At 46.6% G+C, this 16456-nt stretch overlaps 1 protein-coding gene across 1 annotated transcript; it reads left to right on the top strand.

The window, feature by feature from the left end:
- The first annotated feature begins 164 nt into the window (after positions 1-164).
- Positions 165-5563, top strand: LOC139789677 (zinc phosphodiesterase ELAC protein 1-like). Its single transcript, XM_071730665.1, has 5 exons — positions 165-411; positions 533-595; positions 1617-1795; positions 3149-3619; positions 4465-5563. Exons 3-5 carry the CDS (start codon positions 1639-1641, stop codon positions 4926-4928), a joined length of 1092 nt encoding a protein of 363 aa, XP_071586766.1. The 5' UTR covers positions 165-411; positions 533-595; positions 1617-1638; the 3' UTR covers positions 4929-5563.
- The last annotated feature ends 10893 nt before the right edge of the window (positions 5564-16456 follow it).

The following is a 16456-nucleotide window of genomic DNA, read 5'->3' as shown; positions in this document are numbered from 1 at the left end:
GGCCCCCTTAGGCTGCCCCGCTGCCCCACAGCTATCGGAACCGCCCTTCCCGTGGGGCCGGGAACTGGGCCGGGGTACCGGCACCGCCTCCCGGGGGAGGAAGAGGAAGAGGAGAAGGCAGAGGAGGAGGAGGAAAAGGAGGTGGAAGAGGAGGGGGAGAAGGAGGAGGCGGAGGTTGTGCCGGGTCCGAGCCTGCGCGTTGCGCGTTTCCTGACAGCTCCGCCATCCCCTGCCCGCGGCGGGAGGGCTCCGGAACGCCCTACAGCCTCTTCCCAGCCCCGGCACAAATCCAGTTCAGCTGAGGGTTGGTTAATCTGCTTGTAGGCTGAGGATAAGGGGGCGAAATGTTTATTTCTGCTTTTTTTGGGGCGTGATGGGCACCGATCCTTCCCCCCCACACCTCTCCCTGAGGTGAGGTGATCTTGCGCCCGGGCTGCTTCCCTCCGGAGAGCTCTGTTGGCTCCTCCAAAAGCAAAGTCTGAGAAAAATGGTAACTTTTTTTTTTTTTTTTTTTTTTCTCCTCTCTCAAAAGGTATCTGAAGCTGTTGAAACACATGGAGTAGTGACAGGAGGTGGGAATCCAGCTGAAAACGAGGTAGGAACCAAGTCTGGGAAGACTGAGGCTGGAGAAAGCACCCAAACCCTAGGGTGGGACAGCATCCGAGAGGTGCAGGTCAGAGTTCTGCTCCTCACCAACTTCCCAAAGCTTGTCCAGCTCCTCACCAGCTTCCCAAAGGTTGTCCTGCACCTCACCAGCTTCCCAAAAATTGTCCTGCACCTCACCAGCTTCCCAAAAATTGTCCTGCTCCTGCAGGCTGTCCAGGCTCCTTGTCTGGATATGTTGGGTACATCAGCACTTAGGGTATGGTGATAGAGTTCCTTCTGCTGCTATAGGTGTCCCCTCATCTGTCACACAGCTTCTTCCTGAAGGTTTGCTGGTGTTTAATTTGTCACCAAGCACCAGAAGTCAAACATCAGTCACTTTCAAAGATGCTATTAAAAAGGCGAAGAGAAACTTGGCTGTTGTCCCAAACGTGTGGATGTAGCACTTGAGTTTAGTTGCCTGGTGGTGTTGGGTTGATGATCTTAAAAGTCCTTTCCAACCTTAATGATTCACTGGTTCTAAATCCAGTCACTTCTGCCTCTTGCAGGTCTCTGAAGTTGTTTAGAGGGAAGCAAATTCTGCTCCTGATGGCCAGGAATGGTGTTTCAGGTGTCAGCAGTGGCTGTTTGGTGTTAGTCATCCTGAAAAGGCTTTTAGATAGAAAAAAATGTGTAGAAAATTTTAAAGTTTAAATCAAGGGAAGAAGAAAATTGAAGTGGGTTTGAAGATGAGAACATTTCCAGCTGAATAGGCCTGTTTCTGTAGGAAATGGAACAAAGAACTTAACATTTGGGCTATATGTTTGCAGCCTTCCAGTGACATCAAAAGGAAATAAATGTGTATATTAGATTGTCTGAAAGTCATATCCTACTCTGGGAAGTTTTTATTGGTATTTTTTTTAAGGGAAGGGACACTTGACCTCACGCTGAAGCACACAGGCTGCCTTCAAGCAAAAAACACTCTTTCCCAGCATGCATACAGGAGTTCAACAGCTGAAAAATCTCTCTTTCAGGTGGGCCAGCAACGTATTTAAGATGTCAATGGACATCACTTTCCTTGGCACAGGCTCAGCCTACCCCTCTCCAAGCAGAGGAGCCTCGGCGCTGGTGCTCCGCAGGGAAGGGGAGTGCTGGCTCTTTGACTGTGGAGAGGGAACCCAGACCCAGCTCATGAGGAGCCACCTCAGAGCAGGTTTGTGCTGCTGGGAGGTGTTTTGGTGAGGGAAGGGGAGAGGTTTCATGAGATCTAAACCAAATCCCTTGTCCCGGTGATATTTGAATACACGCTAAACAGCCACGAGTGTCTGAGGGTGGCAGCTGCTGAACCTGCTGAGCAGTGATCCTTGGTTGCCCTTTGGGAAAAGAATTGCATTAGGGAACCAAACTCTCTCCAGGTTTGATTTCTTGGGCTTTGTGATTTCAAACGGGCACCACAAACCAGCTTTTTCAGATGGGGGGGGTTGTGTTTGCCTGAAGAAAGCTCTAGACAATACCTGCTGTGAGTCTCCTTGTCAATAAATAATGTGCTTTTGTTTTCATGTAAAGTTGTGTGTCTCAGGGGTAATATTTTGGCAAATAAAGGAGAAACCAGGTTTGCCTTCAGTTGCTGTGCTTTTGCAATCTGCTGCTGAGTCTCAAGTTGTAAAGATGGAATTATAAACAGAAAGCCAACCTCCTGCTCCTCCAAAACCTGAAACTCTTGGGGGTTTTGATCACCAAATGATCAGATGAAATTTAGTGATTTTTACTAAACTGTTCTTCAGTCAAAACAAAGAGATTCTGTGTTTCCTATTTGGACTAACAGATGCTGCAGAAAATGCCCTTCCACGAGGAGCTGGGAACTCAGTTCACTGAGGTAGGAGACTGAGGCAGCCTGGTTAAAGTCCATATGTCTGTAGTGAGAGAAAATTCTGGGCTTTTTAAATCCAGCAAGGGCAGGGCTCAGTGTCTGAGAGCTGGAATGAGACAAACTCAGATGCAAAAAAGAAAAAAAAAAGTTCAGATCTTTTTAGTTCAGCTTTTTATCCATTCAGAACAAACTAGTCAGGAACTGTGGGGTTTTTTTAAGAAGCCTTGAAATCAAAACTGGGTGCTTTTTTTTTTTAATAATTATGTTCATTTCATGTTCTAGATCCAAACCAGGGAGCAACATGAATTTTATTTTTCTTATTAGTTCACAGTTTCCATGTAAAGTATGAAAGCACAAGCACTTTCCAGCACTTCTTTGCATTTTAATGTGGCAGACACCACCAGTCAATTCAGTTTCATCCTTGTAGCATGTTTTGCTTAGCAGCACCTAAAACTTCCCTCTCTTTCAGGCTTTTCTTGATGATTCAAGCCAAAATAATCCCTGTGAGCAAACCTATCACTACCGTGGAAAAATAACAATGCTTTGTGGTTTGGGATTTATCCCTTAAACACAGTTTTTAGTTGAATTTCCCTCCTCCTTTATTCTCTGCTTCTGATTTCCCAGTTGTTTGGGTGTTCATTTATTTGTTTGTCTTGTTCTGGTTTGTTTTCCTTTTCCTGGCCTTCTAATCAATAGGCAGAATTACCAAGATTTTCATAACTCATCTGCACGGTGACCACTTTTTTGGCCTCCCTGGCCTGCTGTGTACCCTCAGCCTCCAAAGCAACCCTGACCCAACCAAACCACCAAAAATTGATGTTTATGGCCCGTTGGGACTGGGGAATTTCATCTGGAGGAGCATGGAGCTCTCCCATTCCCAGCTCCTCTTTCCCTACTGCGTTCACGAGCTGGTACCTACACGAGACCAGTGCCCTGCTGAAGAATTTAAAGAGTTTTCTGACTTGGACAGAGATGAGGGATCTCCCCAAGGAGCACAAAGGAGAATTCTCTACCTGGATCCAGCAGAGAACTCTTACCTGCTGGTTGAGGATGAGCAGCTGGTTGTGAAAGCTTTCCGCCTGTTTCACAGAATTCCTTCCTTTGGCTTTGTGGTGGAAGAGAAGCCCCGGCCTGGTAAACTCAATGTACAGAAACTGAAAGACCTTGGTAACTACTTTGGCTTCTTTTTTTCTCTTTCTAATTTTTTTTTAATGTCTAAATGCATGGGTTCAAGCTGAGCTGTGACTCTGGTGCTCGGCAGACGTAACAAATTGGGGTTCACAAGCAGCTGAGATCTTCTCAGCACCACCCTTCTAGGTGTTCAGCAAATTAGAGCTGCTGTTTCCCTCTGCAATCCGTTTGAATTTGATTCTCCTTTGCCTAGAATCATAGAATCTCAGGCTGGAAGGGACCTCAAGGACCATCTGGTCCAACCCTTCTAATATTATTGTTTATCTGAGATGTCTCAGCACCCCACTGAGCTGAGACATCAAACTTTCCAAAGTGGGGAAATCCACCACTTTTCTTGGGAGACCATTCCAATGTCTGACTGTCCTCAGGGGGAAAAAAATCTTCCTCTTATGAATTAAAACCTCTTGTGCCCATTGCCCCTTGTCTTGTCCATGGGACTCCTTGTGAATGACTTTAAGCTTGTAGATGACTTTTAAATGTGACTTTGGGGAAGACATTTTAATACTTCATCCCACTGGTGTATGACACTGGGGCAGAGCATTCTCATCCTGGGAAGAGAAAAAAAGTTCAGATTTTGAAGTTTAAAAAGCATGGTGTGGCTTTTGGGGGAAATGTAGGCCCAGTGGATGTGCCTGACTTTATTGTCTTTAATCTGAAGAATATAGATTTTCTTCAAACACACTTCCTGCTATCATTGCAAGCTCTTTATTTGTATGAAGGATGTGAAACAGCAATTGCTGCTTATATTGAGGTTTGGGTTTGCTGGTTTTTTTAACCTAGCATCATAATACTTATGGGGTCTCTGGCTTTTATTTTATCAGGACTTCAACCAGGTCCTTTATATGGGAAGCTGAAGAATGGAACTGCAGTTGTTCTAGAAAGTGGAGTCACAATTTCTCCTTCTGACGTCTTGGAAGACCCTGTACCTGGGAGAAAAATCTGCATTTTGGGGGATTGTTCAGGGGTGGTTGGAGATGCAGCCCGGAAGCTTTGCTGGAGAGCAGATGTCCTGATACACGAAGCCACCTTGGATGATTCCCAAGAGGAGAAGGCCAGAGAACGTGGTCACAGCACTCCCAGAATGGCCTCAGGTTTTGCAAGGTTGTGTGAAGTGAAGCAACTGGTTCTGACTCATTTCAGCCAGAGGTACAAACCAGCTGCACAGAGAGGGGAGGGGGATCTGGACATCACCCAGCTGAAGAGGCAGGCAGAGGCAGTGTTGGGTGGTCCAGAGGTTGTGCTGGCTGAGGATTTCATGACCATGGAGATCCCCATGAAGAAATAAAAGCAGCAGCCTTAGCAAGTGCTGTGTAAAGACAGAAAAGGGGGGAGGGTGTTGGAGAGCAGGAAAAAATAATGGTGGGGTTTCTGGTATCCACTCAGTTCTCCTCTTTGGCAGGCAGAGAATTGCTGCAAACCAGAGAGAGTGGCAGGTACAGTCAGCAAAGCAAGAAGAAAGGATACTCAGACATCTGAAAGTTGGAATCAATTCTTCAGTGGTGGTTTTGGTGGGCACCCAGCCTCCCCAGAAACCAACCAGCTGGCCCAGGGGGTTTTCCTCTGATTCCTAGATTCCCACTGATTCCCAGAGCAGAGCACTGGATCTTCTGCCTTAATGCAGCCCTCAGGAAGGTTTGTGGGGCAAATCTTGGGTTGTGCACCAGGTTCTGAGGTGCCTTGCCAGCTGCAGGCTTTTGAAGAACATCTATTTCCAGCTTATACACAGGATTTTGTAACTGTTACCTGATTGCTATGTGAGGGGACCATTACACTGCAACTAATAAAGTTATTTATAGCTCTGCCAAGTGTTTGTAACTGGGGGCGTTGCTATGATCAAGCTGAGGAGCTCTTATTATTCACCCTTTGCCTATGAATTCTTGTCATAAATAAAAACAGTTTAGGCTTCCTTTCAAAAGTGAAGGATCTTAACAGTCTGATTCATTTAAAGCTTTCCAGTGTGAGCCCTGAATTTGCATCCCTGTTCCCTGCAGCAGGAAGGTTTTGGGAGTATGTTCTTGGCCATCTTTTGGGCTGATGAGAAGTTGCCTTTTTTCCTGAAGTGTTCCTTCAAGTGTCTTTTCAAAGACAAAGTGTGTTTGTGTTCGTAGAAATACCAGTTGAGGACTTTGTAGACTCTGTTGGAGCTGGTGCTCTGCTTATCCTCACCCTGACTCAGCTGCTGAGATGAAGAAGTTAAATCCTGGAGGTAATTTTTCTGTGCTCTGTTTTCTTCACTCTGCTGGGCTGTAATTAAGCAACAGCCTTCAAAGGAGTAAAATCAGAGTGGGATTTCCTGCTGTCTTAAGTAAAAGGCTCAAATGGAATTGGATCTCTTGTCCCAACCCTTCCAACAAACTTTCTTACCTGCCCTTACAGTAACTCCAGCTTGAATTACCCCAGTGGTGAGGCTTCATGCTTTAAATGCACTCCAAATACACAGAAAGTCTTTGATTTCTTAAAAAATTACATTGGGAAGTGTTGCAGGCTTAAAAGAACATAGTTTGTGGGGTAAAAACTCACTGCTCTCTGACTTCTGTCTTACACATGATGTGAAGAGGGCAGAGTCTCCAGATCATGCAGCTTGCATGTGCTTTTCCTGCCATAAATTGGTTTTTTTTTTTTCTGTTTTAAAAAACTGACGCCAGGTGCAGACAACTTGGTGGCAGGAGCTGAGCAGCCACCACCTATCCAGTTTCCTACAGTAAAGGAGCAACTTTGTTGTCCTCACCTGCTCTGCTGCCTTTTCTCTCACCCTGGAACAACCAACAGATTCCTAATTCTAACCCATTCCCAGCTGAGATCCAGAGTTTTGGGAACAACTTCCAGCTGCTCTGGAAATTCCCCAGCTACCAGCTGCAAACCAGAGGATGGCAAAAACAAAATAAGGGACCTTAAAACCACCTGCAATGTGTGTGCCCACCTCTTCAGCTCTTCCCCACCTCCTGCATCCTGATGGGAAATACTTTTTTGGTTTTATTTTTTTTTTTTTTTGCATTGGTGTGGTTAGTTAATTGCTGAGAATTCCAGGATCTCTTCAGTTCCCATCCAAATGAGGGTGTGGGGAGGTGGAGCCATGGTGTGGGCTCCCAGGATGGAGGGAACCTCCCTGTGTTCCAGCTGGGATGAACAACCTCTGGTGCTTCCTAGCCTCCAAAATAATGGTCTCTGGGATAATTTTTGGCTGGATTATTGAGGTGATAGAACAGGAAGGGTGCACAAGTGGTCAGCCAGAGAAGGGGAGCTGCTTGGGAGCCCCCTTTTTAACAGGGCAATCCTATCACACAGCTACAACCTAGAGATGGCTGAGGATCTAAATCCTAAATATGTTTCAGCTTCTAAGCACTAAATATGTTTTAGGTTCTAAACCATTTGTATTTTTTAGGATCAAAATTCTGCATTTGAATCCTGAATATGGCTTAGGATCTAAACCTGAAATATGTTTTAGGTTCTAAGCCCTAAATTTGGTTTAGGTTCTAAACCATGAGTATTTTTTAGGGTCAAAATTCTACATTTGAACCCTGAATATGGCTTAGGATTTAAACCCTGAATATGTCTTAGGATCTAAACCTTAAGTATGTCTTAGGATCTTAACTCTAAATTATGTTTTAAGATCTAAAGCCAAATATGTTTTAGATTTTAATATGTTTTAATATGTTTTAGTATGTTTAATATTAATATTTAAATATTTTTTAATATGTTTAGGTTTTAAATGTTTTAGGATATAAACCCTAAATATGTCTTTGGTTCTAAGCCATGAGTATTTTTTAGGATCAAAAATCTACCTTTGAACCCTGAATGTTTTAGGATCTAAACCTTGAATATGTTTTAGGTTCTAAAGCATGAGTGGTTTTTAGGATCAAAATTCTACATATGAACCCTGAATATGTCTTAGGATCTTAACCCTAAATATATTTTAGCTTCTAAATGATAAATTTGTTTTATGTTCTGAACCATGAGTACTTTTTAGGATCAGGATAATACATATGAACCCTGAGTGTCTTAGGATCTAACCCTTAAATTTGTCTTAGGATCTTAATTCTAAATGTGGTTTAGGATCTAAAACCAAATATGTTTTAGGTTCTAAACTATGAGTGTTTTTTAGGAGCAAAATTCTACATATAAACCCTGATTATGTCTTAGGTTCTAAACCCTGAATATGTTTTAGACTCTAAGCCCTAACTCTGTTTTAGGTTCTAAACCATGAGTGCTTTTTAGGATCAAAATTCTACATTTGAACCCTGAATATGGCTTAGGATCTAAACCCTAAATATGTTTTAGGTCCTAAGCCCTAAATTTGTTTTAGGTTCTAAAGCATGAGTGCTTTTTAGGATCAAAAAATCTACCTTTGAGTCCTGAATGTCTTAGGATCTAAACCCTAATATACTTTAGGTTCTAAACCCTAAACTGGGCTTAGGTTCTTAACCATGAGTATTCTTCAGGATCAAAATCCTACACATGAACCCTGAATGTATTACAGTCTAAACCCCAAATGTGTCTTAGGATCTAAAACCAAATAGGTTTTAGGTTTTAAACCTTAAATATGTTTTGAGCTCTAAACACTAAATATGCTTTAGGTTCTAAACCATGAGTATTTTTTAGGGTCAAAATTCTACATTTGAACCCTGAATATGGCTTAGGATTTAAACCCTAAATATGTTTTAGGTTCTAAGCCCTAAATTTGGTTTAGGTTCTAAACCATGAGTATTTTTTTAGGAGCAAAATTCTACAGATGAACCTTGAATGTCTTAGGATCTAAACCCTGAATATGTCTTAGGATCTAAACCTTAAGTATGTCTTAGGATCTTAACTCTAAATTATGTTTTAAGATCTAAAGCCAAATATGTTTTAGATTTTAATATGTTTTAATAGTTTTAGTATGTTTAATATTAATATTTAAATATTTTTTAATATGTTTAGGTTTTAAATGTTTTAGGATATAAACCCTAAATATGTCTTTGGTTCTAAGCCATGAGTATTTTTTAGGATGAAAAATCTACCTTTGAACCCTGAATGTTTTAGGATCTAAACCCTGAATATGTTTTAGGATTGTAACTCTAAGTATATTTTAGGCTCTAAACCCTGAATCTGTTTTAGGTTCTAAACCCTGAATGTGTTTTAGGTTCTAAAACCTGAATATGTTGTAGGATCAAAATCCTACATATGAGCAGATCAATTGGGATAAAGAAGGGGGAGCAATCAATGCCATTATCAAAGGAAGCATCAGGCCCTCTTCAAGTATTAGGTTTGGGGACTTTGTTGCACAGAATTGATGTGGTAGTGCATTTTTTTTTTTTTTTTTAATGTCAGTTTCTGAGGAAATGCTAATTTCATCTAAGCTGAGAAGCAAAGCTGCAGGTTGCCTGGTCTGTATGGAAGGGCAGCTGAACAGGCATTTTAAAAACCATTTTTTGGGGTTTTTTTTGTTATGTTGGTGAAGGAGGGTACACTGAGTGTGAGGGGAAATTCCTGTATTTTCAATTTAATATATTTTACAAGGTGTAGTCGGGCTGGAGTGGTCTCTCTCTTAGCAGACCCATGTGTCTTTGCTTCTCATGGTCCCCTCTTTTGAGTCTGGATACCAAATGACTTCATAAATCTGACTGCCAGGGAGATTTCATCCCAGGAATGAAATTAATGGGAACATGGATGCTGGTAAGGACAGAAAAATTGGGACCATAAATCCCCTGTTTTCTCAATGAGTTTATCTTTCCATTAATTGGTTAATGAGCAAAGAACCTATTTATATTTTTAATATAAAATTCCTTTATATTAAAATGTATTTGCCTGAGGGTATTTTGTCTGCCAGCAGGTAAAGGATTCTGGGCTGGTCCTGGGGGGACCCAGAGGATGTTTGAACAAATTCTGAGGATGTAAATGAAGATTTATTTCTTTTTTAGCTTTGAATAACTTACTCTAAAAATTCTTCTGCTTTCCTGGAAGAGTTCCTCTAAGTTTAGTTCCTTTTTTTAGCTGGTGCAAGCTCTTGATAAACTGCAAGAGAAGCTTTTTATGTGATGGGAAAGAGGAGGAGGGAGGAGATCAGTCGTGAAGAGTTTTGTAAGAGCTGAGATGTTCCTGCATTGTCCATGGAGCTGCTCAGGGAATGGGTGAGTGCTGATCCAAGTAAATCTTCCTGCTGCTGCCTTCTCCACCAGCTTGCAAAACGAGGTGATGAGCTGCTCTGGGATGAGGATGGAGAGCTCTAAATCCAGCTGGGAAAGGGATTCTTGATGCTAGAGGTGGTTCTGCTCTTGGTATCAACCACTCCCCGTGGTCCATGATGGGATTCTGTGTCAAAGCAGGAGAAGCATGATCTGCATTTGGGAGCGTTTTGATTTTTTTAAACAGACTTTTAAAATAATTTCCTCCTCCTGAATTATGTTCATTTATAAGGAAAAGGTGATTAATTATTTACCTTGGGTGGCTTGATTCTAGGAATCTCATTTCTGGCAAGGTGGTGGGGCTAATGCAGGTCTCACTGACATGGTGGTTTGGCACAAAGTGACTCCAACAGCTTAATGTATTTTTTATTAATAATAAAAACATATTGATCAGGATCTTGAAGCAGAATGAGCTGCAGAAATGTGATGAAATGAACATTTTGGAGAAGAGGAAGGGGGACAGATGCTAAACCACAACATCTGCCCAGGTGGCCAAGAAGGCCAATGGCATCCTGGGCTGGCTCAGGAACAGCGTGGCCAGCAGGTCCAGGGAAGGGATTCTGCCCCTGTGCTCAGCCCTGGGGAGGCCACAGCTTGAGTCCTGGGTCCAGTTCTGGGCCCCTCAGCTCAGGAAGGAGATTGAGGTGCTGGAGCAGGTCCAGAGAAGAGCAAGGAGGCTGGGAAGGGATCCAGCAGAATTCCTGGGAGGAAGGGCTGAGGGAGCTGGGGGTGTTGAGGCTGGAGAAGAGGAGGCTCAGGGGAGACCTCATCACTCTCTCCAACTCCCTGAAAGGAGGTTGGAGCCAGGGGGGGGTTGGGCTCTTTTCCCAGGCAACTCTCAGCAAGACAAGAGGGCACAAGAGGTCTCAAGTTGTGCCAGGGGAGCTTTAGGTTGGCCATGAGAAAGAATTTCTTTCCCCAGAGGGTGCTCAGACCTTGGAATGGGCTGCCCAGGGAAGGGGTGGATTCTCCAGCCCTGGAGATATTTCCAAAGAGCCTGGATGTGGCACTCAGTGCCATGGGCTGGGAACCACGGGGGGAGTGGAGCAAGGCTTGGACTTGAGGAGCTCTGAGGTCCCTTCCAACCCAGCTAATTCTGGGATTCTGGGATTCTATGATCTGAAATGGATGCTGCTCATACCAGCATTCAATCCTTGAAAAATGGAGTTAAAGGAGTTGAGGTGGTTGGAAATTTACCATTTTTCTGGACACCCTGCAGTCTTTTAAAGTTTGACTTAATGGCTGATGAAGTCCTTTCCCAAGAATAATTCTTGTTGGAGCTGTTTTTGTTGGATTAATATGAGGCAGCAAGAAGCTCAGCATTTCCCTGGTGAAGCACCACAATCCCTCTCATCTCCAGGTCAGTCTTTTCCTCAAGATTCATCACGTGTCCCCAGCAGCCACCATGCAGGGAGGCTCCTGGGCACTGAGCTGAGCTGGGGACACTGGAGACTGGTGGTGACAGCTGGTGGCCTGTCCCTAGTGGTGTTCCCCAGGGTGCTGGGACCAGTCCTGGTTCAGCTCAGTGATAGGGATGAAGGGGTGGAGTGGACTCTCAGGGATGTTGCAGCTGGCACCAAGCTGGGCAGGGTTGTTCTGCCTGGGGCTTGGCAAACTCTGCAGAGGGACCTTGGCCAGGCTGGGACAAGGGGCTGAGGTCACTTGGGTGAGGTTCAACCAGGCCAAGTGTTGGGTCCTGCACTTGGGTGACACCAACCCCAGGCAGTGCTCCAGGCTTGGGGCTGGGAGGTGCCCAGAGGGAAAGGAGCTGGGGGTGACAGAAGAGGAGTCAGGGTGTGCCCAGGTGGCCACCAGCATCCTGGCTTGTGTCAGGGCAACTGTCAGGGTTTAACACTGGCCTGGCAATTAAACCGAGTGACAGATGCTCTCTATTAATCTCTCTCCTCCCTGATAAAGAAAGGAGAGGGAATAAGGGAGAGAGACTGATGGGTTGGAAGCTAAACTACACAACTTTAATGAAACAGGAATGATAAATAGGAAAAATTACTAAATAGATACAAATATACAGGGAAATTGATACCACGTTCCTTCCCCTCTTTCTCCCAATAGCTCTCACGTCACCACAGAGGCTGCAGGGCAGCCCTGGGAAAGTCCAGGCTGGAATCCTGGGAGAAGTTGGGAGCTGGAGGCAGGAACACACAGATCCAGGCTGGAATGGATCAGGAGCAGAGGCTGAGGAAGGGATGGAATCCTCCCAGGATGCCGGGTGAAGGGAGGGAAGCAGGAAAGGCAGGAAGGGCAGGCAGCTGGAAGCTGGAAGCATGGCTTGACTCTTGTGATCCTTCCAATTTATCCTGAGGATGAGGTGTATGGGATGGAATCCTCTGTTTGGGCAATTCTGGTATCTGCCTTGTCCCTTCCTCCCCAAAGGAGGCTGCGGGTGGGACCTCTTTATCCCTTCTGGAGGGTAAAATGTTCCTCAGAGCTGAGCAGTGGCCTTGGCTCTGCACACCAGGCTCTGGCAGTAACTATAAACATCAGTGTTATCGGTCCCAGAAGCACACACTGTCTGAGAAACTTGTTGTTAATTTCAGCAAGTGCAGCTGCTTACAAGAGACTGAGCTGATAGCAAAAAGAAAATCACCTTTATCCTGGCCCAAACCAGCAACAGACAGCAACAGAGCTGGGGAAGGGTCTGGAGCACAAAGGGAAGGTTCTGGAGAAGTTGTGAGGAGCAGCTGAGGGAGCTGGGGGTGTTGATCCTGGAGCAAAGGAGGCTGAGGGGAGAGCTTCTGGCTCTCTGCAACCCCCTGAGAGGAGGTTGGAGCCAGGGGGGGTCGGGCTCTGCTCCCAAGGAAGAAGGGATGGGAGAAGAGGAATTGAGCTGGAGGTTTAGATTGGAGCTTGGGAAGAATTTCTCCCTGGCAAGGGTTGTCAGGGCCTGGCCCAGGCTGCCCAGGGCAGGGCTGGAGTCCCCATCATTCCTGGAGGGATTTCCAAGCCCTGGAGCTGTGGTGCTGAGGGCCATGGGGCAGGGGTGGCCTTGGCAGTGCTGGGTTAAGGGTTGGAGTTGATGATCTTTAAATCTTTCCACCCAAAATGATCCTCTAAAATCACTGGGAAGACAACTCAGGCTTTCTCCACACCATCCCCCTCTCCATCTCTCACCTGATCATGGTTCCACCCCAGCAGAAGCTGAGCTGGTGTTTGTTCATCTCCCCCTCCTCTTTGCATTTTCCTCCAGACTTTGGGAGGACAAAACCTCATCTGAGGTTGAATATGGAATTTGGTGCTGAGGGCCCTGGGGTTTAGAGGTGGCCTTGGTAGGGCTGGGGTAAGGGTTGGAGTTGATGATCTTTTGGAATGTTGAGTTTGGAGCAAAGGAGGCTGAGGGGAGAGCTTCTGGCTCTCTGCAACCCCCTGAGAGAAGGTTGGAGCCAGGGGGGGTCGGGCTCTGCTCCCAAGGAAGAAGGGATGGGAGAAGAGGAATTGAGCTGGAGGTTTAGATTGGAGCTTGGGAAGAATTTCTCCCTGGCAAGGGTTGTCAGGGCCTGGCCCAGGCTGCCCAGGGCAGGGCTGGAGTCCCCATCATTCCTGGAGGGATTTCCAAGCCCTGGAGATGTGGTGCTGAGGGCCATGGGGCAGGGGTGGCCTTGGCAGTGCTGGGTTAAGGGTTGGAGTTGATTATCTCCAAGGTTTTGTTCCAAGCCCAAGGATTGTGTGACTCTCTGCAGCCCCTGATGAGATCCCTCCAAGTGTAACTGTGCTCAGAGCCACTCCAGAGCCAAGTGCAGAGGCTGCAGAGCTCAGGGTGGCACAGCAAGCTCAGGACCCCCATGGGGACAGGTGGCATCTCCTGACCCTACACTGACCCTTTAGGGGAGGTTTAGGTTGGAGCTGGGGAACAATTTCTCCCTGGAAAGGGTTGGCAGGGCCTGGAGTCCCCAGCATTCCTGGAGGGGTCTCAAATCCATGGTCCAGCTCCTGACTGGGTGACAGGGTGTGAAATAAAGAGAGAGAAGGAGCTGGGGAAGGGTCTGGAGCAGAAGTCTGCCCAGGAGCAGCTGAGGGAGCTGGGGGTGTTGATCCTGGAGCAAAGGAGGCTGAGGGGAGAGCTTCTGGCTCTCTGCAACCCCCTGAGAGGAGGTTGGAGCCAGGGGGGGTCGGGCTCTGCTCCCAAGGAAGAAGGGATGGGAGAAGAGGAATTGAGCTGGAGGTTTAGATTGGAGCTTGGGAAGAATTTCTCCCTGGCAAGGGTTGTCAGGGCCTGGCCCAGGCTGCCCAGGGCAGGGCTGGAGTCCCCATCATTCCTGGAGGGATTTCCAAGCCCTGGAGCTGTGGTGCTGAGGGCCATGGGGCAGTGGTGGCCTTGGCAGGGCTGGGTTAAGGGTTGGAGTTGATGATCTTTAAATCTTTCCACCCAAAATAATTCTCTAAAATCACTGGGAAGACAACTCAGGCTTTCTCCACACCATCCCCCTCTCCATCTCTCACCTGATCATGGTTCCACCCCAGCAGAAGCTGAGCTGGTGTTTGTTCATCTCCCCCTCCCCTTTGCATTTTCCTCCAGACTTTGGGAGGACAAAACCTCATCTGAGGAATTTGGTGCTGAGGGCCCTGGGGTTTAGAGGTGGCCTTGGTAGGGCTGGGGTAAGGGTTGGAGTTGATTATATCCAAGGTTTTGTTCCAAGCCCAAGGATTGTGTGACTCTCTGCAGCCCCTGATGAGATCCCTCCAAGTGTAACTGTGCTCAGAGCCACTCCAGACCCAAGTGCAGAGGCTGCAGAGCTCAGGGTGGCACAGCAAGCTCAGGACCCCCATGGGGACAGGTGGCATCTCCTGACCCTACACTGACCCTTTAGGGGAGGTTTAGGTTGGAACTGGGGAACAATTTCTCCCTGGAAAGGGTTGGCAGGGCCTGGAGTCCCCAGCATTCCTGGAGGGGACACAAATCCATGGAGATGTGGTGCTGAGGGCCATGGGGCAGGAGTGGCCTTGGCACTGCTGGGTTAAGGGTTGGACTGGGTGATTTCCAAGGTCCAACTGGAAGGATCAATAATTCCAATTCAGGTCCTTCCAGACTGAATTCTCTCCCAACTCAACTACCTCCCCCCCAGCCCAGCTGCCACCTCATGGCTGGGGATTTCCTTGGTGAATTTGCAGCTGGTTCCCACCTGCTTGTGAAATGAGGGGAATGATCCCACCCCATTTCCCACCACCCTTTCATCTCCTCTCTTAAACCCCAAATTTTTCACCCAGAAAGGCAGCTGCACCTTGAAAAAATGTTTAATGCCCAGGGTCAGTGATGGTGTGTGGCTCCAGTGATGGGCTGCCTTGAAAGCCAACCTTCCAACAGAAGGAAATTTAAAATATTTGCTTGAAATTGAGGATTTTCCTCTGAGCAGCTGGAATTTCTCCCCCGTGGTCCTCAAGGCCTGCATGGGACGTGCTCCCTGGTGAACCAAAGCTCTCATCCCCCATCCAGAAAGCTTCCAAACCTCTAAAAATAGATAATTTTGCAACAGACTCAGCAAATCCTGCTGTGAAGAAGCTTCAATTACATCTTCTCAGGGAAAGATGACAAATATAGCAGCTTTTTTACATGGCTTTTCATCACTGAGGTCTTCAGGATGTGGAAGTGACTCCTTGGTGTGAGCAGGGACTTTTTGGTGTGACAATACAACAGTTTTCACAAATCTCCATCATCCTGCAGCCTGTCACAGCACTTTGCCAAACACCCCATTCCTTTAACACAAATATTTTGTATTTTGCAGCAGATTTGATATTCTGTGCCCCTTCTTTTTTGGGAGAAAGATATAACTGGTATAAAAACCCCAATGACTGTGCATTTCTAGGGGTTGCATTTGCACCCATGGGCACTTTTTTGGGGCTGCTTTTGCAGGGCTCTCAGCTTCTGGGGGCCTAATTTGTGGGGTTTTGCAATTATGGGGATTACTTTTTGGGGTTTGGGGGTTGTGTTGTCAGGACCATGCATTGATGGGGCTTTCAGGTACAGGGCTTTAGATTTGGGGGGGTTGGATTTTTGGGACTGTGCATTTCTAGGGGTTGCATTTGCATCCCTGGGCATTTGTTGGGGTTCCATTTGCAGGGCTTTCAGCTTCTGGGGGCCTCATTTGTGGGGTTTTGCAATTATGGGGATTACTTTTGGGGGTTTGGGGGTTGTGTTGTCAGGACCATGCATTGATGGGGCTTTCAGGTGCAGGGCTTTAGATTTGGGGGGGGTTGGATTTTTGGGACTGTGCATTTCTAGGGGTTGCATTTGCATCCCTGGGCATTTGTTGGGGTTGCTTTTACAGCTTCTGGGGGTCTCATTTGTGGGGTTTTACACTCGGGGGGGGGCTGCATTTAGGAGGCCGTTCATTGACAGGGATGGGTCCATGGATTTTTTGTGGGGGTTTTTTTTGCTTGTTTGTTTTCCCACTAATATGCCTTAAGTTTGCGGGCCTGCCCTTTTATCGGTGTGCCCCTTTTTTTTCTTGCCGAGCTCTTTTTTTTTTGGGGGGGGGGGGTTTGAGGTGGGGGACACCCTTCTCACTGAAGTGACAACCACTCACTTAACCCACCCGCCCGCCTCACTCTCCGCCCTCCCGCTTGCGCGACAACCGCGGGGACGCCCTTTGCGCAGGCGCAGTGGCTGCGGGTGTGTGTGTGCAGCCGTGTGGCGGCGGTG

This window comes from Heliangelus exortis, chromosome Z (assembly GCF_036169615.1).
Source record: "Heliangelus exortis chromosome Z, bHelExo1.hap1, whole genome shotgun sequence".
NCBI lineage: Eukaryota > Metazoa > Chordata > Aves > Apodiformes > Trochilidae > Heliangelus > Heliangelus exortis.
The sequence above is the reverse complement of the archived record's forward strand: the minus strand, read 5'-3'. Positions and strand labels throughout refer to the sequence as shown.

Excerpts from the sequence above, each read along its gene's own strand:
- LOC139789677 (XM_071730665.1), top strand. The coding sequence starts at position 1,639 with ATGTCAATGGACATCACTTTCCTTGGCACAGGCTCAGCCTACCCCTCT. Across the intron at positions 1,796-3,148 it reads GAGGAGCCACCTCAGAGCAG|GCAGAATTACCAAGATTTTC; the intron begins GTTTGTGCTGCT and ends TCTAATCAATAG. Across the intron at positions 3,620-4,464 it reads ACAGAAACTGAAAGACCTTG|GACTTCAACCAGGTCCTTTA; the intron begins GTAACTACTTTG and ends TTATTTTATCAG.